Source organism: Salmo trutta, chromosome 29, assembly GCF_901001165.1.
Source record: "Salmo trutta chromosome 29, fSalTru1.1, whole genome shotgun sequence".
NCBI classification, from domain to species: domain Eukaryota; kingdom Metazoa; phylum Chordata; class Actinopteri; order Salmoniformes; family Salmonidae; genus Salmo; species Salmo trutta.
Window position 1 is genome coordinate 37,278,025 of NC_042985.1, and position 24,332 is coordinate 37,302,356.

The following is a 24,332-nucleotide window of genomic DNA, read 5'->3' on the forward strand; positions in this document are numbered from 1 at the left end:
CATTTAAATGACAAGAATAGATCCCAAAAGGACTAGAACTATAATTGCATGAAGCCTACTGTGTAATACAGTATATACTTGTCAATGCAGTAAAATGCCAAGGTAGTTTCCAACTTACCCAAATTCATTCTGTATTTACAAGCTCTACTGATAAAAATGTATAAATAGAGCAGTCAACAGTTCTGTTGCGATTTGACCACAGAACACCCAACAAACAAGTGTGGGTGAATAAATTCCCAAGATCGGTTTACTGGCCGTGATACATTTAAGAGAACTAACTAATTTCTTTCAACTAGTGTTGAAATATTTTTTTAAAAGCAGCATATTGAAAAAAAACTAGGAACAATTACAATTTATTAATGTTGAAATTGTAATAATACAAAATCGGGGAAAATGTTTTTCGGAAATATATAATCTGGCAATAGGCTCCAATATTTTTGTCATGTTTTAATTTATACATAAAAGAATATAGAAGGTCCTAAAGTGTTAAACATTCAAATAAGTTTGCATTTCTATGTCAATATCGTTTACAGCTTCACCCTTTAAGATGTAGAGAAGGGAATTAAATGAGTTCTGCACACCAGAATGTCGTAAATTCTATTACAATCAACTTTCAGTTACCAACAGTATTAACAATAATGTCAAGGAACATTGTGTATTCCAAACAACTGAAAACATCATTTAGACCTAAGACCCCATACCATTAATCGCATACCTTGTGTTAATGCTTAGTTTTCTATTAATATTGAAAATACTGAAATAATGTAATTTCAATGCAGACAATCATTTGCTGGTATGAGTTACATATTGAAGGGGGAAAATTTTTTGGAAAACTGGGATTGTATGGTTGAGACATTTCCGTCTCAAGAGTAATTGAAAATAGATGGCTCCACACACACACGCATGCCCAGGGAAGAGCAAACCCTTTGAATAGTGTAAATAACCATCTTCAGGTTATGAGTCAGCTCCATCAAAAGACAATCACAGTCTCATTATTAACCCAAACTAAATAAAAACCAAAACAGCCATAACCTGATGGTTGACATTGGACGACAAATAGGAGCCCACCAACCCTAATATCACACATGATCATATTTGTTAAATAATTGCATTGCTTTTCTTCTCCTAACTGAAAGCTCCATCTAGTAATTGTTCCATATGTCTTACTCACTCATCTCTGTGCAACTTATGATAAATCTCCCCATTTTGTCTGAGTCCTCAACTCTCCTCTATTTCACACTGATTTGAGTTGTAAGGAATGGACAAAACTGTCACTCAGAAATCGCAAAAAAAAAAAAGCTTTCCTTCTCTAATTCCGTCTGAACGTTTGTTTAATAAAAGTGTCACATTAGAGAAGTCATCATCATACAAAGGACTGTGATAGAAACAGCATCATGAAAAAAAACAGATGAATAACAGAGCTTAGTCGAGTGAAACGTTAGAATGGCCTTATTAGTAATCAAATGGGTCAGACTAGAATAACATTCACGAATAACCATGTATAAATAGCTTTAAAAACTATTGAGTATTTCATTATTAGTAGACATTCATAATGTATATAAGCATTTAAACATTTACAATGGTTTATTCATTGAAGTTAAAGTGTAACCCAGAAATGTTACTGTTGAAGAAAACACTGCAGTGCCCACACAAGGAGCACAATTTTACTTATTTTGCTATTCCAACTATTGTGGGATGCAAAGCACATTTTAGACAAAGTTGCAACTCAGATGTCTTGAATCATGCTGATTTGGTAGAGGGGAGGACCGTACATATGACTAGACCAGGGATGGGGTCTCAACTTACTGTTGGGAGTTACAATAAAAGACAAAGTGCAATTAAAAAATTTGGTTGTGCATCAGCAGTCACTTAATTAGATATTTTGCTGGCCGCTAGACTATACCAAACTTGAAGTAAGCCTGGTCAAATTACCGACCGGTTGATAAATCAGTTATCATATTAAAAACTGAACATTTGCCTCCGCCCTAAGGCAAAATGTGTAGAATTGCAGGAAATTAACTTTAAAACTAAAATGTGTTCTCTTCGCTGTCATGAGGGAGGAGCACTAAAATGTTTTGCTCGCAAGGTAGGCGGGGCAGATTGTGGGTAAGCAGACCCACGAGCCACTGCATGATGAGTTCAGATTCTTTTGTGCCCCCACCCATAGCCTAAGCTTACTACTACCTAGCGTAGCATTGAAGTTGTTCCAGTGTATAAGGTCTCAACTTGTCCGTCACATACCCAGTCATGCTTAAAAATAAATCACTGCTTGCTTGTGCGTTAGTGAGTGTTGATTGTACAGTCGTTTTGTATGGATGTCTTCACTTGGGCGCATACTAAATATATATATTTTGTCATAGTAATATATACTTTGTACATGGAAATCAATGTTTGAGTACATTTACAAATGGTTGGTGGGGGCCCTGCGCTTGGAAGTGGTAGACTACGCATCCCTACACCAGCACTTCCAATCACTTTACCTTAAACAATTCAACACCAATCAGAATTGCTTTCCTGTTCCTTCCGAGAGGAGAACAAATCAGATGGCTGAATATTAAACTGCTAAAATCGCAACAGTATCAAGCAGGTAACCTACCATTCTAATATACATCTGGACAGTGGGCACCAATAAGACATTTCTTAACATTGGGCAGCAGTTAAAATACCTCTATATCCTATCCCATTGCAACACAGGGCTATAACATGTATTTTTCCATTTATTTTCACTATGGGGTTATCATCGATGATGTGGATCTGAGAGTGGAGCTTCATGGCATCTGAAGCTTCATGGCAATTGTCGTTAAAGATGTGTATCATGAGACTGACTATCAACAGATTTAATGGTTAACACTGGCTAGCAAGTCTGAGCCAAACTGACCATGGCAGCACAATCTCACCACAAGCCGTCTCACCTTCAATACAACGGAATGGGCGAGGGACAGAAATCAGGTGTGCACAATCCTCAACCCATAGAAATACCAATTATATTCATTCTATTTCTATGCCCCATGAGATTTGTCCCAGTCTGCAGGACAGATGGGCATCAATATCCTGCCAAACTGCACAGAAGACACAAAAAAATTAAAATTAAAAAAATGTTCCTCCAATCCGGCAACCAATCTGTAGGTTTGATTCGTCGTGTTTGGGTAGCCTGGGAGGCGTCGCTTCATTCACAAGTCTTTTTTTTTCAACACTTGAAAGACAGACCCAATGTTAGTGTCCATCCAAGTACATATGTCTGCGAAGCGCAACAGAGTTCCGTGAGGGCATCAGCGGAGTCACTCGTGGACGTCCCAGATTTCAGATAGCAGCGGCGGGAGCTTCTTGTCCTGGAGGCGCAGGGCGAAGACCTGCTCAGAGTGGACGCTGCTGAGGGTGCGGAGGCTGACCAGCTTCATGAGCATGCGTGGAAACATCAGGTGATCCTAGAAGGAAGAGAGAGGTTAATTTAACCCCATTCATAATTCAGTGTTGGGGACCATTACATTTTTAAATCTAACATTTTCATATTACTTTCTATTTGGATTTTCCCACTCATAACCTGCATTTCAATACATTTCCTGTACCGACTGGAATTGAAAACGGAATTCAACTCAATGCAGACTCAAGGGTGCACGTGACAACTGAATCCTCAAAACCTACACATAGCGGCTTGTACAAGTTAAATCATATAACTAGGGCACTCACGTTTGGTCTCTTTATCATGATGTAAGAACGAAGTGCGTCCACATACGGCTGCTGCAGTCGCTCCACCAGTTCATGGTCCTGCACATTGGGCCGGTCTGGGAAACATACGAATACAGCTGAATGTTTTATACCTAATACAATGCATAGATATCTGTTGAATATTACTTTCTACATATGGGGAAGGTCTTTGTAGTACCCAGGTCAAGACATTCATATTTTGATATCCCAAACTCTTTGTTTAGAATTCTTTCGCATTTAGGCAGAGACCAGCGAGGCGAGTGAGTGAACGGTAGCGGCACGGAAAGTTCACCATCAAAGTCATTTTCAAAGTGAAAATAGACACATACGTAGTGAACTCCTCAGCAAACGCACGCAGTGCCTTCAGAAGGTGTTCACACCTTTTTAGGATAAAAAGAAACAGAACAGAGCTAAGTACAGGCAAAATCCTAGAGGAAAACCTGGTTCAGTCTGCTTCCCAACAGACACTGGGAGACAAATTCTCCTTTCAGCAGGACAATAACCTAAACACACAACACCAAATATACACCAGTTGCTTACCAAGATGACTCAATATTTCTGAGTGGCCTAGTTACAGTTTTGACTTAAATAGGCCTACAAATCTATGGCAAAACTTGAAAATGGCTGTCTAGCAATGATCCAACAACAAACTTGACAGTGCTTAAAGATTTATTGTAATAATGTGCAAATATTGTACAATCCAGGTGTGCAAAGCTCGTAGAGACTTACCCAGACATACTCACAGCTGTAATCACTGCCAAAGGTGATTCTAGCATGTATTGACTCAGGGTTGTGAATAGTTATGTAAATTAGATATTTATGTATTTCATTTCTCAATAAATTTACTAAATGTTCTAAAAACTTGGTTCACTTAGTCATTATGTGGGTATTATGTGTAGATAATATATTCAGTCCATTTTAAAATAGGTCAAGGGGTATGAATACTTTCTGAAGGCACTGTATCATTAACGGTCATTCTATTTATTGAAAGGTTTCAAGATATCTACAGCGACCTTATTACATAATTTCCTGACCCCTGGTCATATTTTCACCTGACACCATGTAGAATCTTTAAAAAAGGGCGCTGTTCCCATGAATTTGTTTGTTTTCGGGACGCTTCCGCATATGATTACTAGGGATGCACAATATGTCAGTGACAATATTGGTATCGGCCGATAATAGCTTAAAAATCGATATTGCAAAGAAAATATTTAATATTGGTATCGGCCCAGAATATCCACATCAGTGAATCACTAATGATTACGACAATGTCCAGACCTTTGTAATAAAGGGACCTTGCATATGGGCTCTGTTCCACACTAGCATACCACTTGACCTCTGACCTGCAGAGAAGATGTTAATGGCGATGAGCAAAGCATACTCCGCCTCGTCCAGGTGCAGGTCGTTCATCCCCTTGGAGAACTCAAAGATGGGGTTGATAAACTCCAACTGCAGCCCTGAGGGGGATGAAAGAGGAGGGAAATACAAACAGAGAGGGAAACAAATAATGGGTTAAGGGTAAAAGGTCAATGTCTCTACAGAGTATGGCAAGGGTTGTGCCAAAGTTTCCTTGAGGGGTTGCAGGATCTTCCTTGATTTGAGGGAGATATATATATACTCAAAAGTTTGGGGTCACTTAGAAATGTCCTTGTTTTTGAAAGAAAAGCACGTTGGTCCATTACAAAAACAAAATTGATCAGAAATACTGTCTAGTCATTAATGTTGTAAATTACTATTGTAGCTGGAAACGGCTGATTTTTATCTACATAGGCGTACAGAGGCCCATTATCAGCAACCGTCACTCCTATGTTCCAATGGCACGTTGTGTTAGCTAATCCAAGTTTATAATTTTAAAAGGCTAATTGATCATTAGAGTTGCAAAGAAAAAGCCATATCTCACTGGCCAAAAAAAAGAAAAGATTAAGATGGGCAAAACACACACTGGACAGAGGAACTCTGCCTAGAAGGCCAGCATCCCGGAGTCGCCTCCTCGCTGTTGACGTTGAGACTGGTGTTTGCGGGTACTATTTAATGAAGCTGCCAGTTGAGGACTTGAGGCATCCATTTCTCAAACTAGTCAAATGTACTCGTCCTCTTGCCCAGTTGTGCACCGGAGCCTCCCACTTCTTTCTTTTCTGGTTAGAGCCCGTTTGCACTGTTCTGTGAAGGGAGTAATACACCGCGCTGATTGAGACCTTCAGTTTCTCGCATGGAATAGCCGTCATTTCTCAGAACAAGAATAGACTGACGAATTTGATTAGAAAGGTCTTTGTTTTTGGCCATTTTGAGCTGTAATCGAACCCACAAATGCTGATGCTCCAGATACTCAACTACTCTAAAGGCCAGTTTAATTGCTTCTTTAAATCAGGACAACAGTTTTCAGCTGTGCTAACAATTGCAAAAGGGTTCTCTCATGATCAAGTAGCCTTTTAAAATTATAAACTTGGATTAGCTAACAATGTGCTATTGGAACACAGGAGTGATGGTTGCTGATAATGGGCCTCTGTACACCATTAAAAACAAAATCTGCTGTTTCCAGCTACAATAGTCATTTACAACATTAACAATGTCTACACTGCATTTCTGATCAATTTGATGTTATTTTAATGGGAAAAAAAGTGCTTTTCTTTCAAAAACTAGGACTTTTCTATGTGACCAAACTTTTTAACGGTAGTGTATATACACACAGTACCAGTCAGAAGTTTGGACACACCTACTTATTTAAGGGTGTTTCTTAATGTTTTACTATTTTCTACATTGTAGAATAATAGTGAAGACGTCAAAACAATGAAATCATGTACTATCAAAAAGTGTTAAACAAAGCTAAATATATTTTACATTTGAGATTCTTCAAAGTTGCCACCCTTTGCACACTAGGCACCCTCTCAACCAGCTTCATGAGGTAGTCACCTGGAATGCATTTCAATTAACAGGTGTGCCTTGTTAAAAGTTAAGGAAAGAAATTCCTCAAATTAACGCATTTCAGACAATCAGTTGTGTTGTGACGGTATACAGAAGATAGCCCTATTTAGTAAAATAACAAGTCCATATTATAGCAAGAACAGCTCAAATAAGCAAAGAAAAACAACAGTCCATCATTACTTTAAGACAAGGTCAGTAAATCCGGAAAATTAAGAACTCTGAAAGTTTCTTCAAGTGCAGTCACAAAAACCATCAAGCGCAATGATGAAACTGGCTCTCATGAACTCAGTGAAGCTGTGGTCCTCAAGTAAGAGGCACATCAACATCAACTGTTCAGCGAAGACTGTGTGAATCAGGCCTTCATGGTCGAATTTCTGCAAAGAAACCACTACTAAAGGACACCAATAATAAGAAGAGACTTGCTTGGACCAAGAAACACAATCAATGGACATTAGACCAGTGGAAATCTGTTCTTTGGTCTGATGAGTCCAAATGTGACCACCATGTCTTTGTGAGACGCAGAGTAGGTGAACGGGTGATCTCCGCATGTGTGGTTCCCACCGTGAAGCATGAGCTGGTGTGATGATACTTTGCTGGTGACACTGTCTGATTTATTTAGATTTCAAAGCACACTTAACCAGCATGGCTACCACAGCATTCTGTAGCAATACGCCATCCCATCTGGTTTGCTCTTAGTGGGACTATCATTTGTTTTTCCAGAGGACAATGACCCAACACACCTCCAGGCTGTGTAAGGGCTATTTAACCAAGGAGAGTGATGAGTGCTGCATTAGATGAGCTGATGGAAAAACCCTTGAATGAGTAGGTGTGTCCAAACTTTTGACTGGTACTGTATATATATTTTTTTAAAGAGAAAAAAAAAGGTGTGAAATGTCAGAGAAAGACAACTGATGCACATGGGGATATCTTTGGTTTGTCTCCATGACATTCAGAAGCTGAGCTACGCCCTTCTAATGTTAAGTCAAAGAAATTTGACTTTACTTGAGAAGTAGTCGTGTGTGACTGTCGCTTTCATTTGATCTATTCACTTTTTGTAAAAGATTGAGGGTTAAATTGAGGGTTCATAAACTGTAATAAAACATTTGTAAGCGGAATAACATTTTTGGGAAAACGGGTATAGAATTCATTTTCCTTATCCATTATTATCATCAAATAGCCTACCTAAAATATGTCATGAATCTTGTTAAACTACATGGAATTGCAGGAAATGACCTTCAAAACAACATAACATTTTTTAAATAAAGTAATTTATGTTAAAAGGGGGACCCCCTGGAGTATAGAACAGGAGGGAGTTGAAGGCGAGCAACTTGTTTTTGACTGATTGCAGCTTGAATGTGGATCATGAACATCTCACCTGCTTTGGCAAAATCCTCTTTGTTATAACTGAAGTCCTTCAGGAACGTGATGCTCTCAATGGCAGGGTTGTATCTCCGCGATGTCTCCAGCAGCATGATCTGCCGAAAAACAAGGCACATCTCAGTGACTGGGGATCAAGTGAGAAACATTGAGCAAAGTAAATAATCTACTTGACATATTGAGACATGTGATCCTAAAAACAAACAATGCTATTGAGCAGGACATGATTCCCCCCTCCCAGTGGTCTTGACTAGATGTGGTTTTTTTGGGCGGGGGGGGGGGGGGTTAATAGGCGAAAGACAATATAAAGCCGGCATTTGTTATTACTGTATTTCCCACTTTAACAAACCTGTTTGAGAATATGAGGGGAAAGAGTAATACACTAGAAAAACGATGACTCACCTCAATGGTTGAGGTCTTTAGCAGGGCAATCTGGTCCTCTCTGGTGAGCTCTAGGAAGCCAGGCAACTGCTTGGCAAAGTCCACTATCTCCTGGACCGACATGATGGCCAGCTCAGTGAAGTGGGCAAAGCGCTGCTGCCGCACCTCCCTGTTCTGGGGGTCCTGACTCTGGGGCCACGGCTGGAAATTAGATGAGACAAAGACATCAATAGATTAATGAACAAATTATTCAATTCATCAATATTTAAAAAATAAAAATAAAAACACCTAATACAATGCAGAAATTTCGCCATGTGCTCAGAGCTACTGAACTATCAAAAATTGTCTGGATGACAAAGTTAATTTGGCCAAAATTCAACAGTAACAATATTTTTTGCAGTATTCTTGGCTAACATGTCTTTGAACATGGAGGTGTTGTGTAAATATTGTGGAATGCAGAAATGTTGTATTCCACCTCCATATCAAGATGACGATTTCATACCAATTCTTACATTAGTGCAACTGTCAATCAATCAAAACTGTTTAAGATAACTAAGCATGCCATATGTTAGTAGTTTGCCCTGTGGCGTCAAAGGTTTGGGACACTCAGAGACAATCACCGTGACTTTGGGCCGGTCGATGAACGAGCGCTTGTTGCACTGCTTCTGCATGGCCACCAGCTTCTCGATCATCTCCAACTGCTCGGGCGCCAGCGGGACCACCTCCGGCACCGGGGTGGGGGTCACCACGGCAGACGTGCGTGCAGTCTCTTCTTCGTTCTTCTTCATCTTTTTCACTCGGATCTGCTCCTCTGAGAGAACGCCTGGGGGTGCCAGGAACACAATCAGCACAGTAATGAAAAGTAGGAAAAATAAGTACTACCATAGTTTGGGAGGTCAATTTCAATGATGTACTTCAGCTTTTTATAGAGATCTTGCAGAGACATCTCCAATCAGTATCTCTACATTTAAAATAAAGCATCTTCAGTTTTTTTTTGCAAAACCGCTACATTTCCTGACAGATCAAAGGAAAAGGTCCAAAAAAAGCACAGGTGTTTTTGAAGGTAAGGTGTATATAATATATATATTTTTTTTTAAACACAAATGGTTGCTACAGTTCCCTGTGGCAACCACAACTCACATTGCTCCAGCATGCCTGCTTCACGGCACTTGCGCAGCCGGCACTGCTGGCACTTGCGGCGCATGTACATGTCCATCTCACAGCGGCCGTTGTTTTTGCACGAATACTGGGCACTCTTGATGACGCTGCGGCGGAAGAAGCCCTTGCAGCCCTCGCAGCTCAGCACGTTGTAGTGGAAGCCTGAGGCCTTGTCCCCGCACACGCTGCACACCTCGTTCCCCAGCATCTTGGGGGCTGGACCCTTCTTCCTCTTCACCGGCTGGCCCTCTGGAAATATATAAAATGTATGTACTATCAATAGATGATATGCAGAAAACAGTAAATGCATACATGTACTGTCAATATACTATATGGAACTATCTGGGAAAATATAGGCATGTACTGTAAATATATAAGATGAGACGGATTAGCCTGATGCTTGGACCAGTCCGACTGGTTTGATGACGTCACTGAACACACAGGTGTCAGGTCTCCCTCACAAAATAGGTCTCTAGAACTCAAATGGGAATTTCTGGATAAACAAAGGTTAAATCAAATCAAAATACAAAAACATGCGCACCTGTGTTGGCAGGCATGCTGTCGGCGGGGTCGGCCTTGATGTCGCTGGGCTCCATGGGCAGTGGGCTGCTCTTCTCAGCTAGTGAGGAAGGCCCTTTCTGGGGGGGGCTGGAAAACCCTGCATGGTCGGGTGGTTCCAGGGGGAGGAGGTTGCCCTCATGCTTCATTTCTGCACTGCTGCGGTCGTCACCACTGCAGAGGCAGTCCAGCTGCAGCTCTGGGGCCCCGTCAAACACCTCACCTGTGATACGGGGCGGCAGGTAGCCTAGTGGTCAGAGCTTTGGACTAGGAACCGAAAGGTTGCAAGATCGAATCCCCGAGCCGACAAGGTAAAAATCTGTCATTCTGCACCTGAAAAAGGCAGTTAACCCACTTCTCCTAGTCCATTATTGAAAATAAGAATTTGTTCTTAACCGACTTGCCTAGTTAAATAAATAGAAACGCACATTGTAGGGTGTCCAAGCAAAAACACATCTTTTGACCAATGGGTAAAATAATGTTAATGGTGTAGATCAGTGGTTGTCAACTGGTTTTGCCTCAGGACCCAAATTGAACCAGGTTGTCTCAGTAGTGACCCAATATTCACATCACGAAAAAGATTCACCAAAATACAATCTGGAAAAAAAAAAAAAATTTATGCTATATTGATAGTAAATGTACCAATTATATGACAAGGGAACATCCTTTCCACCTCTTTCAATGTCAATAATAAAATGCCCATATTCTTGATGACCTCACTGGTTTGAGACAATGAATCTACCCAAAAAATAGCATTGCTAATAGCTCTCTACATTGAAAATATTGTGATTTAAGAAAAATTGTTCAGAGATGAAATTATTAAAACATTTACATGTGTAATTTATCTTATCCAGAGCGACGTACATTAGAAAAACAAGTGTGAAAATGTAAGTACATTAACATTCCACATACCTGGTTTAAGTTCAGATTGGAGTATTATTGTATTTTACCCACGACCCATTCAAAACCCTCAGTTGAGAATCGCTGGTGTAAATAATTCTCAAAACTCCAATAAATGTTTTACCCTTGTAGGATGGGCAGAATAAGGGTGACTAAATAAAAGGTTTTAACAACTTGAAGCTATAAAGTAGATATTTTACGGCCGATAACGCTAGTTTCTACGACAATGTATACAAACAGCAATGTCTTCCTGTTACACTATTGGTTCTAGGAGGTTGAAAAACAAACAATATAATAATACCTCACATCCCTGAAACGGATGGGTTTTGGATTATGAAAAGGTAAGAATGTAATCATACTAAGCCATTTCATTTATTTAAACATTTCATATTTTCAATACAAGACATGACTAACCCAGTTCAAGTTCTTTTCATCTGTATTCTTAAAAATAATTATCGAAAATTGTCACTAAAATGATTACAAATTCTGTAGTGTACTTTGTGGAGTGACCTACAATGTCAGTGCTCCCAATCAGTGTAATGACACGCGGGGTCAACTGAGAACCCAGCTGATGAATGGGGGTTAATGTAAATGTACATCTCAACCGTTCAAGGACCCAGTCAGATCATGACTGAAACATGGGGCTCTCTTACCAGGACCAACATCTGTGATATCAGTCGCAGACAGCGTGGACATCTTCTGCACAGCAGCTTGTCATTACGAAATCAAATCTGCACCTGGGGGTAATAAAAAAAAATTTAAAAATAATATCATATAACTAATATAAGAGCCAATAGACACAAAAGACCATACTTTATTTCAAAGAAAATGCCATAAAGAAGTGAAAAGGTAGAAAGCGTGCCAGATCAAGTGCGCCTATACGTGTGGTCTCAATTAAATAGCCTGTAGACGAGGCTGTATAGGACGCGGAAGCACAGCACTCGTCTTTAACTTCCTAAATATGACAGGCTATAGTTTAAAATAGACTCCAACACCGACTGGAAATACATTTTTACACTGCTTAAATCATCCGGTTCACATTTTGTCATTTAGCAGATGCTCTTATCAAGGGCACAGACAGGGTCACCTTGTAGGCTCGGGGATTCCAACCAGCAACCTTTCAGTTACTGGCCCAACTCTAATTGCTAGGCTACCTGCCGCCACCACTTATGCAAAATGCACCTAAAAGTTATGCAAAACGTAGCTTAAGTCAAGAAAGTGTCCACTCTCCTATATTTCACCCCAACTCCTCTTTCAAACTACGTCTACCCTGTTGGCTGATATAGCTCAATAATACCACTAGCCTAATATAAAAATGGGCCACGTAAGAATCTCTGGTATTTTAACCTATTTCTTTGGCTATTTTTGCGCATTATAATTTTGACTAGATTTTCTCCCGTCAAAGCCGTTCAACTCTTTTTAAAGTCACAATTGGCCTTATGGGGAAATCCCTGAGCAGTTTACTTCCTCTCTGGCAACAGAGTTAAGAACTCTTTGTAGTCACAGGGTGGAATTAATAACTTAACCATGCTCAAAGGTATATTCAATGTCTGCTTTTTACATTTTTACCCATCAACCAAATAGGTGCCCTTCTTCGCAAGGCATTAGAAAACCTCCCTGGTCGAGTCTGTTTGAAATTCACTGCTCGACTGAAGGACTAACAGATAATTGTATGTGTGGGGTACAGAGATCAGTCAATCAAAAATCATGTTAAACACTATTATTGCACACAGAGTCCATGCAACTTAAGCATTTTTTTTACTCCTGTCAAAAGGAGTTGAATACTTGACAAGACATTTTAGCTCTTCATTTATTTGTTCAACTGTAGTTGAAATTGTCGGTCCATCACCTGGTATTAATTTCAACGTCCACAAACATTTTTTGGTCCTTAATTTGGCCCAAATCTAGTCATCCATGATTGGTTCCGATTTGGTCCGGTCCAAATCTGAACCAATCATAGATGTCCAGGTTTAAAAAGTTTGAACAGTACAATAGGAGTATAGTACACTAAAGAAAGGTACAGTACTTTACTGCACTACTATAGAGTATAGTTCAGAACAGTAGAATAGTGGAGGAGTTAAGTACAGTACACAGTAGAGCACACTAGAGTTGAGCAGGGGTTGCATTAGAGTTCAGAAATCTGCATTTTCAAAACGCTGACCTTCAAAAAAATAATAATCTGCGTTTTAAACCATTTCACCTGCGTTATATATTGAAAGTCAGTGTTTTTCTGCTTCAATAGAGTGATCAGGGGCGTGCAACTATATAGTGTTCCTTCACAGAAAATACATCAGTGCAACACATGGCATAAAATAGCTTCATTTATCAGATAACAGAAGCGCAGCGCTATTTATAGCAGCCACAAGTAAATGAGCATACAATGAAACAAAAAGGAGCTATTTTTTGTAAAAATTATTCACTGCCATCATATTTCTAATGTTCATCATAAAAAGAATGTAGCCAGCTACATTTTGTAATGTTTTGCTTAAAGTTAATCTTGCATATTACCGGAGAAAAGGAGAAAGGTAGGTTACACCTAGAAAAGTAGCTACACATCAGTCAGAGCGTTGTCTGCTGATAAAAATGCCCATTTGTGAATTCTCATCCGAGTGGAGAAGTGCGACTGAAGAACAAAATTAATGCTTACAATATGTAGCATTTTAGATCCGAGTTAACAAAGCGCAGCAAGATATTTCTTAAGCGGCTACATTTTCTCTGTGTGAAAAATGCTGAATTCTGTGTTAACACAACCCCTGTTGAGTACACTATTATGTAGTGTACTATACTTTACTGTAATCTACTGAGCTAGTGTGCTGTACTTTGGTCCGGTCCAAAACCACCAAATTTGGTCTTGTTTTGTGCCAGAGCTCATTAAAATAAATAGACAAGAGTGTAGAATAATACCCAAATATGCCAAGGTGAATATTGCCTTTGTGTAGCTATTTAGGATGTATCACCATGAAGAGAATGACATTCATATCCATAATTATGCAATTCCGTGTAGTACAGATCAGGGACCCATGATGAAATTCCATTAGCACAATTCTGTTACCGGGTGTAAATCCACTTTGCTTACTGTAGCTCAATAACCTACTGAGATGTTCAACGTGTCACGTCAGATGTCTCCCCATTCTTTCTGCAGACATCTTTCAATCTTAATTTGGAGCAGTTATTTAACATTTTTAGGAAAACGTGATGACTTTTGTTACTGAAATTCTGCTACCAAACTTTGCATCTGCACAGTTAGAGTAAATGTGTTTTTATTTTTTTTTAAATTGTTTATTCGGGGTCAATTCTTAAAAGTAGTCCTTGTGCATAGAGTTTGAGATTCAAATGTTTTTTTGATTGGTATCCATTTTAAGGGTGTCAGCGCAATGCCATTACTGTGGAACTGCCCATAACTAGGGCTTTACTGTGATGTTGAAAATGTAGGAGACATTGAGGTAAATGGGTTGAAATCTTCCTATAAGTCTGAAAAACATTAATTTAAAAAAAAAATACATATTTTGAATGTTCCATGTGGTCTATATTAAAGGGTGCTTCATTTAATCTAACAGGCTTTAAAATAACAAAGGGATGCGAATTGTACTCTATTTGTAGAACTGATACCAACTGATTCTTTAAGAACATAACTGCCTGATGAGCTTAGTTCAACTGTCCCCATCAGAACCCAAAGCTTACTTTACTCTAATGTTTGTAAACAACGTCAGTGTAAACAAACCGTATAGCCTCAAAACTAATGATCATATCATTTGACAATGTCCCAATTTTATTTTTGCACTAGTTGGCTGTACCTGCAAGAAAAACGCCAATATTTTTCCTTCATCGGCATTGTTCAAACATGATCAACTAAGAAAAAAAGCAGGACGGCAGGTGGCCTAGATTAAGAGTGTTGGGCAAGTAACCGGAAGCTTGCTGGTTTGAATCCCCGAGCCGATTAGGCCCAAAATCTGTTGATGTGCCCTTGCGCAAGGCACTTAACTGTAATTGCTCCTGTAAATCACTATGGATAAGAGTGTCTGCTAAATTACTATAATGTCAAACACTTTTAGCTGATTGCCGACTGCCCCATCTCCAGGTATGACCATGGACATTGATTCAATTAAACATTTTGGCAAATGTAGGCATAAAATGTAAAAAAAACAAAAAAGACTTGGCATAGACCTGTTACTCGTTTGAGAGGCTCAAGTGTATTGTGTGTCAGTAACTTGTCAGTGTGTTAAGGAGATTTATCAGAGACAGTTGAATTGGGCATCTGGGGTTCAACATACCTTTGAAGTAATTGTTATGATCTGTCCATCTTGCCCATGTGAGACTGAAACCTCATTCAATGTGGCTGCTACCCTGGCATTGACAGATGAACAGCTTTAAGGACAGGCCTGTGTGTTCCACTCGAGAAAAAAGAAAAATTACTAAATCCCTCTGTCACGTGGAAGTTCTACGACAAAATCTTCAGAGAAACAAACCCTTCTGCTTGTCAACACTCTGTGGGAGTCAGAGAGAAACAGAAAGAGGGAGTGAGGGGAGGCAGGGTGAAAACGGGAACACAGGAGAGGTAACTATCGGTTATTTGCATGGCTCTGAAATCCCCATAGCGCCTTGAGCTGCTCAAGTCTTTTCCTCTTGGAGTGTGTCTAACCAGCCACTTCTCATAAACAACACAGAAGAAAAAGGGGCCTAAAAGTAGGCTAGTTAACAGAGAACTAACAAATCACAAGTTAGGGTGTAACAGTACACTATTTCTACGGAACCGTTTGGTACGGGGACCTCAGGTCTGTCCTCAGTGTGAACCCAAATTAATATATAAAAAATACATTTACAAAATAAAATGTAAAAAACTCGAGGCCATGCCGTGTTGCAGGCCTATGCCTCGAGTAAATCTGAGCTGAAAAACACATTTCAGGCTATTCCGTTAAAACAAAGCACGTTGTAGTCAAAATTCTAAAATCGGCGAATTTGAAACTGTGCTTTTGTGAGATGCAGCCAGGAACTAGTTTAAAACTCCAGTTTGGGAACATTACGTCTTCCCAGATTACAACAGCGAAGGACAGGGAGTGGAAAAAACGTTAACAGTATGTTGACACGCTCAACGAGAATAGCCTTCGCTGCTGCCAACACCTCAAATATGTCTACACATTTCAGGGCTCTCTCCACAGCATGGGATCGAACCCGGTCTGTATCGCAGCCGGCCGCGACCAGGAGACGGCACACAATTGGCCCAGCGTCGTCTGGGTTAGAGGGTTTGGCTGGCTGGTATGTCCTTGTCCTTGTCCCATCGCGCTCTAGCGACTCCTTGTGGTGGGCCGGACACATGCACACTGGCTTCGTCGCCAGCTGTACAGTGTTTTCTCCAACACATTGGTGCGGCTGGTTTCCGGGTTAAGCGGGCATTGTGTCAAGAAGCAGTGCAGCTTGGCAGGTCGTGTTTCGGAGGACGCACGGCTCTCGACCGTCGCCTCTACTGAGTCCGTACGGGAGTTGCAGTGATGGGACAAGATAACTACCAATTGGATATCACGAAATTGGGGAGAAAAACATTTTTTCAAAAAAATAAAAAAAATACATAGTAAAGTACAGATACCTCCAAAAAACTAAAGTAGTATTTTCACACCACTGCTTTTTACAAATTGATTCTTGGGACAAAAGTTACATATTAAAATAATGATCTACACCCCTCCCCCCCTCCCTCCCTATCACTACTGACAACCCCAAATGGGCTATAGTTGTTTTAATCCATCGTTTTTCCAACAAGTTTCAAAATAAGTGTAAAACTAGCTTTTTGATATCATGGACTGTCAGTCGTATCCATAGCACTATCTATGAATGTGAGAGTGGTTAGGCCTACATTTCTCCCAGCCCATTTCTAAGAGTTATGGCAAAACAAGAGGCTGGGCTGCCGTTGAGATGAAAAACTAAGGAAGGATTGTTCCTTTAAAGACTTTTGGCCTATTCAAATGTACTGTGTCCTAGCCTAACAATTTCCACTTTAGAGGACAGGAAAGCTGCAGCTGGTTTGAAAGCTTGAGTTGACTGGGTGAATGAGGTTCTTTGGGCTGTGGGCCACTGACCTAAAGTCACCTCACTCAAGTCCAATGTTCTGTTGAGCTTGACCTTTGTCCAGGGAATGAGTGCTACTGTTCTCAAAGACGGGTAGAATTTAAATCATAGGAGGCATTCACAATACATTTTAAAATCTTAAGGGGAAATCTGCATTTACTACATCCATTTTAATTTTTTTTTTTTTAATTCATGATATACACCCATTGATTCCTGAAGAGGAATAATTCAAATACCAGAAAGATATCCTTTTGGTCATAAATAGATTATGATTTATTTCCATGGCTTGAGGGAGTGGACATTAAGGTAGGAAGTTAGGAATATGCCCTTTAACCTTTTTTATTCTGTACTTTATTCTAAGCCTGTCATGAGAACTATATGGAACGATCCCCTCACTTGTACACATGGGATTGTTACTGAACAATGAAGATACCATACAAAGCATTAATCAAAAATAAAAAAAATGTTGCTTATGCCCAAGTTTCAGTACCTACTTTGATGGGGAGCATGCAGGTGAGCGTGTGCGTACAATCTCACAGTGAAAGGCAGCAGAAGACGGAGTTCCATCACAGTAGACTATCTAGTGCCAGTAGGCAAATTAGGTGCAACTTATTTTCCTCCTGAACGTCACAACATCAGCAGATGTAACTCTACTGGTTAAGCAAAAGTATTCCATACTCAGCACCAAAAACAGTGTGTGAAAAGAAGATAATCAATCTGCTAACGTTACTATCCAGAATCACATTTAAGGGAATTTAAGGTACAGAACTAGTCATTCTATTCCTATGAGGAAAGAAAAGTAACCTCAAATTAAATTCCCCACACACACACGTAGAATTGGACAAGTACACAATCACTAGCTTTGCTAGCTAGTGAAGAGATAACGTGGTGCTCAATTAGCAGTTACAGGATAGGTACTGTTTGGAGTAGCACAGAGAACTTTTGACCAACCATAACGATACCATCTTCATTCTCAAGTTGGCCAAACATGAACAGTGTATTGTTAAAATATTCAGAACCCTTCCCTTTTTCCAACATTTTGCTACGTTACAGCCTTATACTAAAATGTACATTTATTTAATCCAATCTACACACACACACACACACATAATACCCCATAATGACAAAGCAAAAACAGATTTGACATTTTGACAAATGTATTAAATAAAACAGAAATACCTTATTTACGTATTATTATTTACATAAGTATTCAGACCCATTTCCACAAGACTGTAAATTGAGCTCAGGTGCATGCTGTTTCCATTGATCATCCTTGAGATGTTTCTACAACTTCATTGGAGTCCACCTGTGGTAAATTAAATGGACATAATTTGGAAAGGCACACCTGTCTATATAAAGGTCCCGCAGTTGACAGTGCATGTCAGAGCAAAAACCAAGTCGTGAGGTCAACGGAATTGTCTGTAGAGCTTCGAGACAGGATTGTGTCAGGGCACAGATCTGGGGAAGGGTACCAAAACATTTCTGCAGCATTGAAGGTCCCCAAGAACACAGTGGCCTCCATCATTCTTAAATGGAAGAAGTTAGGAACAACCAAGGCTCTTCCTAGAGCTGACCGCCCAGCCAAACTGAGCAATCGGGAGAGAAGGGCCTTGGTCAGGGAGGTGACAAAGAACCCGATGGTCACGCTGACAGAGCTCCAGAGTTCTTTCGTGGAGATGGGAGAACCATCTCTGCAGCACTCCACCAAATCAGGACTTTATGGTAGAGTGGCCAGATGGAAGCCACGACAGCCCACTTGGTTTGCCAAAAGGCACAAAGGACTCTCAGACCATGAGAAACAAGATTTTATGGTCTGCTGAAACCAAGATTGACTCTTTACCCTGAATGCCAAGCGTCACGTCTGGAGGAAACCTGGCACCATCATGCTGTGGGGATGTTTTTCAGTGGCAGGGACTGGGAGACTAGTCAGGACCCTTGATGAACACCCTGGAGCAGGTTCTCAGGACCTCAGACTGGGGCGAAGGTTCATCTTCCAACAGGACAACGACCCTAAACACACAGCCAAGACAACACAAGAGTGCTTCGGGACAAGTTTCTGAATGTCCTTGAGTGGCTCAGACAGAGCCCGGACTTGAACATCTCTGGAGAGACCTGAGAGCTTAAGGATCAGCAGAGAAGAATAAGAGAAAGTCCCCAAATACAGGTGTGCCAAGCTTGTAGCGTCATACCCAAGAAGCATCAAGGCTGTAATCGCTGCCAAAGGTGTTCAACAAAGTACTGATTTAAAGGTCTGAATACTTTTGTAAATGTGACCCGTTTTTGCTTTGTCATTATGAGGTATTGTGTGTAGATTGAGGGGGAAGAAAAATACATTGTAGGCTGTTACTTAACAAAATGTGGAAAAGGTGAAAGGGTCTGAATACTTTCCGAATGCACTGTATTTTCTAAAAAAGTCAGTGTCCAGTTGCAGGTGGTTCGTTGGAGCATTTTCTAAATTCAGTTAAAAGAAATCCATGTTTTCCTTCATGAAGTAATCCAACATGTGTACGTCACCATCTTGTCTAATTCAAATATTCTGTCATTGATCGAGACAGGTGAGTGTCATAATGGCATACTGCACTTTGGGGTGGACCCACTGGAGTGTATTTTTATTTTATTTGTTTTACCTTTATTTAACTAGGCAAGTCAGTTCAGAACAAATTCTTATTTTCAATGAAGGCCTAGGAACAGTTGGTTAACTGCCTTGTTCAGTGGCAGAATGACAGATTTTTACCTTGCCAGCTCAGGGAGTCGAGCCAGCCTTCTGCCACTGGCCCAACGCTCTAACCACTAACCACCTGCCGTGTGAAGCATGCGTTTATGTATTGTTCTAAGTACCGGTATGTGGAAGAGGGGGAAAGATTGTATGGTTATTGAGGTTGGACAGGGATGGAAGGGATTTGGGGGATGGTTTGTTAGAAGTTAGCTGGGCTCTTATTTTCTTAGTACAGGATTAGGTAAGAGGGTTTAGTTTCTCTTAATGTTTCTTTATTCATTTAGTCTGTAAGCTGTGATTGACTACACACTACAGTAGGTGGCGGCATGCACCTCTAACGTTTGTTCGCAGACCGCTATAATCTTATAGAAGGGATGGACACACCTGTCTCAATCAATGACTTAAAACCTACCCAAACCAGAAACCATGGATAGATGGCTACATTCGTGCTAAACTGAAAGCGCAAACCACCGCATTTAACCATGGTCAAATAACTACAATAAGGCAAAACGTCAGTGTAGAGAAAGTGGTCACAATTCATCGGCTCAGACACGAGACGTACGTGGCAGGGTCTACAGACAATCACGGATTACAAAGAGAAAACCAGCCATGTTGTGGACACTCGTCTTGCTCCCAGACAAGCTCAACACCTTCTTCGCTCGCTTTGAGGCTAACAGTGATAACGACGCGGCCCGCTACCAAGGACTGTGGGCTCTCCTCCTCCATGGCCGACGTGATTAAGACATTTATGCGTGTTAACACTCGTAAGGCTGCCGGCCCAGATGGCATCCCTAGCCGTGTCCTCAGAGCATGCACAGACCAGCTGGCTGGTGTGTTTATGGACATATTCAATCTCTCCCTATCCCAGTCTGTCCCCACATGCTTCAAGATGGCCACCATTGTTCCTGTACCCAAGAATGCAAAGGTAGCTGAACTAAATGGCTGTCGCCCCGTAGCACTCACTTCTGTCATCATGAAGTGCTTTGACAAGTCAAGGATCATAATCGCCTTTAACTTATGCTAGACCCTCAATTTGCTTACCGCCCCAATAGGTACACAGATGATGCAATCGCCATTGCACAATCCCACCTGGACAAGAGGAAGACCTACATAAGAATGCTGTTCATTGACTATAGCTCTCTGATTCAGAGGGGTTGGGTTAAATGCGGAAGACATATTTCAGTTGAATAACTGACTAGGTATCCCCCTTTCCCCTAGCTCAGCCTTCAACACCATAGTATCCACCAAGCTCAGGACCCTGGGTCTGAACCCAACCCTGCACAACTAGGTGAACTTCCTGACGGGTCACCCCCAGGTGGTGATGGTAGGAAACAACATCTCCACTTCACTGATCCTCAACATTGGGGCCCCACAAGGGTGCATACTCAGCCCCCTCCTGTACTCCCTGTTCACCCATGACTGCGTGGCTATGCACGCCTCCAACTCAATCAAGTTTGCAGACGACAACAGTAGTAGGCTTGACTACCAACAAGACAGCCTACAGGGAGGAGGTGAGGGCCCTGGCAGTGGTGCAATTGCACAGCCCACAACCGCAGGGCTCCCCAGAGGGTGATGCGGTCTGCCCAACGCATCACCAGGGGCACACTGCCCGCCCTCCAGGACACCTACAGTACCCAATGTCACAGGAAGGCCAAAAAGATCAACCACGCAAGACACAGCTTGTTCACCCCACTATCATCCAGGTCAGTAGAGGTGCATCAAAGCCGGGACCGAGACTAAAAAAAAAACAGCTTCTATCTCAATGCCATCACTGTTAAATAGCCATCACTAGTCGGCTACCACCCGGTTACTCAACCCTGCACCTTAGAGGCTGCTGCCCTATATACATAGAACCGCTGGTCACTTTAATGTTTACATACTGCAGTCAACTCTACTGTATTTTAGTCAATGCCACTCCGACATTGCTCATCCTAATATTTATTTCTTAATTCCCTTATTTAACTTGAGATGTGTGTATTGTTGTTAATTGTTAGATATTACTGCACTTTTGGAGCTAGGAACACAAGCATTTCACTACACCCGCAATAACAACAACAGCTAAATATGTGTATGTGACCAATAAAATTTGAGATTAGATTTTAAAATGGACTAGATGGCAGCGTACACATTGTTGGATTACTTCATGGAGCAAAACATTTATTTTATTAACAGAGCATTTTCTAAATTCAAAATGAACCACCTGAAACTAGACAGACACTTCACAAGATATGTCTTTGGCCAAATCGAAAATGAAGATGGTGACACCAAGTTACTGTTGATTGACAACTTTGTGCTAAGCCAACAGTACCTACCCTGTATGGCGGCAGGTAGCCTAGTGGTTAGAGCGTTGCACTATTAACCGAAAGGTTGCAAGATCGAATCTCCGAGCTGACAGGGTAAAAATCTGTGGTTCTGCCCCTGAACAAGGCATTTAACCCACTGTTCCTAGGCCGTCATTGAAATTAATAATGTTCTTAACTGACCTGCCTAGTTAAATAAAGGCTAATGGAACATAACATTGTTAGCCCGTTACAATCTGCTAGCTATGCATCAATCACATCGAACATCCCATGTTCAAAAACACAACTAATCTCATTTGTAAGGATTCTGTCTGAAAAGTTGAGCACAGGCTCCATTAGTCACCATCATCTTTGATGTCAAATTTAGCGGCAGGGTAGCCCAGCGCTAAAGAGTGTTGGGCCAGTAACGTTAACCTTGTTCGAATCCCCGAACTAGGTGAACAATCCGCCGATGTGCCTTAAATGCCCTTGTAAATGTCTCTGGATAAGAGCGTCTGCTAAATGGCTAAAATGTACCTATGAAATTGTGCCTAGCTAACTTAGACTGTCCTGCTATTGAAGTTATGTTGCAATCTGTGGCAATATCTATTTCGAAATCTAGCCATCATGACCATTGGGGTAGTTAGATAACCTCCAGCAAACTAGATTGTTTTCTGATGACATCAGTAATGTTGACGTTAGCTACCTATTTAGCCAGCTAACTACTAGTAGCTAGCTAACTTGGTAGCAAGTTAACGCAGCAAGCTAGGCACAACTCATTTAAACTTGACAAACACTTTACATTTTAGCTGTCAGCCATAGCTTTAGCTATTTTCTTCTGTGGCTCGTCGTGCGCTGTTTTTCTATAGCTAGTTAATTAGAAAAGAGCTTATTAGCTAATGTTAGCTCGTTCGGTAAACTAATACAGATGGGCTTAGCACGCTAACGTTAACTAAGGCTCAAGGGCTAACTCTGGCTGGTGGTGGATTCCAGCTACCAAGTTCGTCAGCTAGCTATTCCAGTAGACCGAAAAAGACAACTGTATCATGTCTAAACTGGCATCTCAAGACAAACTATACTAAGCAACACAAAAAGTCAGAATTGGTGGCTTGCCTGAGTTTGTAACCGATAGTTACCCCGTTTCGTAGCGACTAGCCAGACAGATCCCATGAAGTCCTGCTGCACGGTTGGTGTTGAGCATGAAGTCCTGCTCTAGTCATGTGACTTGAGCAGGAAACAGGTAGAGAAAGGCCTAAATAAATTTCACTTGACGCAACAAAGATTTGTCAGCGTTGACACACATAGCTAGACACAACTAAAATGAATACATTATTACGAATGCCACATATTTAACTGCACCACCCCCGGCCTTGTCCAAAACCATCTGGTCGATAGCACATGACGTCACGACGACACTTTGTAAACTCGCTCCATTTTGAAGAGGGATCGCAATGTATGCTGCATTCAAAACAACTGTGAACTCGGAAAAATACGAGGTCAAATTATGACCTCGGTGATCTTCATGTCGGAGATATAGAAAGAGGCCCGAGTTCTGGAGTTGGAATTCCAAATTGGATGACCGTTCAAATCTCGGACCGTTCAAATCCAAGTTCGTTTTTTTTCCGAGTTCCAAGTTGTTTTGAACGCACTGAAATCGGTTATTTTCGAGTTCCAAGGTCCCAGTTGTTTTGAACGCGGCAGTATTTCTGGAATATGTGGGGACTTTAGCAAACGATATCATTCCTGCCTTTTAATTTGTTTAACCTTTATTTAATCAGGGAGTCATATTGAGACCAATGTCTCTTCTACAGATGAGCCCTGGATTACATAAATTACAGACAATACACATCAAAATATAAATACGAAATGAAAGCAGAAAGAAAACACGGTCATAAATAATGTATTTCCATGTTAGATCACCGAGGCCATGGTGGTTTGGAACCATGCTCATCCTCCGGGCCTCGAAAAGGAGCATTGCTTTGGCTACCGAAAACCATAGAAAAAGATTAAACTATAATCTGTCGTTCTGCCCCTGAACAAGGCAGTTAACCCACTGTTCCCCGGCTGGCCATCATTGTAAATAAGAATGTGTTCTTAACTTACTTGCCTGGTTAAATCAAAAGGAAACAATGGCTTCAGTCCAAACACTTAAAAGACAAACCCTCAAATTAATTGGACACTTCTGATGCCGTCTGACGAGTATACACTTGCAAGGTGAGGAAGGAATGATTCGTGCTTTTAAACCCACATGTACTTCCTGTATTGATTTGTTGTTAAGA

The 24,332-nt window shown here is 40.9% G+C and overlaps 1 protein-coding gene across 9 annotated transcripts; it reads right to left on the reverse strand.

The window, feature by feature from the left end:
* Nucleotides 1-339: 339 nt before the first annotated feature.
* LOC115167550 (oxysterols receptor LXR-alpha) lies at nt 340-24,294 on the reverse strand. 9 transcript variants are annotated; one of them, XM_029722103.1, is made up of 11 exons: nt 24,157-24,294; nt 15,273-15,486; nt 11,655-11,738; nt 10,085-10,324; nt 9,526-9,792; nt 9,006-9,208; nt 8,407-8,586; nt 8,003-8,102; nt 5,034-5,162; nt 3,688-3,782; nt 340-3,425 (listed from the first exon to the last, which is right to left on the reverse strand). In XM_029722103.1, exons 3-11 carry the CDS (start codon nt 11,695-11,697, stop codon nt 3,279-3,281), a joined length of 1,404 nt encoding a protein of 467 aa, XP_029577963.1. In that variant the 5' UTR covers nt 11,698-11,738; nt 15,273-15,486; nt 24,157-24,294; the 3' UTR covers nt 340-3,278. The 9 variants fall into 9 exon arrangements, with proteins under 9 accessions (XP_029577963.1, XP_029577965.1, XP_029577962.1 ...); XM_029722105.1 differs by lacking the exon at nt 24,157-24,294 and adding an exon at nt 23,190-24,076 and having other exon boundaries at nt 15,273-15,345; XM_029722102.1 differs by lacking the exon at nt 24,157-24,294 and adding an exon at nt 23,190-24,076.
* Between the last annotated feature and the right edge of the window lie 38 nt (nt 24,295-24,332).

Bases quoted from the DNA above. Each gene is read 5' to 3' on its own strand.
- LOC115167550 (XM_029722108.1), bottom strand. From the start codon at position 11,697: ATGTCCACGCTGTCTGCGACTGATATCACAGATGTTGGTCCTG. The intron at 8,103-8,406 runs GTGAGTCATCGT...GTTTTTCGGCAG, and splicing joins TAAAGACCTCAACCATTGAG to ATCATGCTGCTGGAGACATC. The intron at 3,783-5,033 runs GTATGCTAGTGT...TATGTTTCCCAG, and splicing joins TGCAGGTCAGAGGTCAAGTG to ACCGGCCCAATGTGCAGGAC.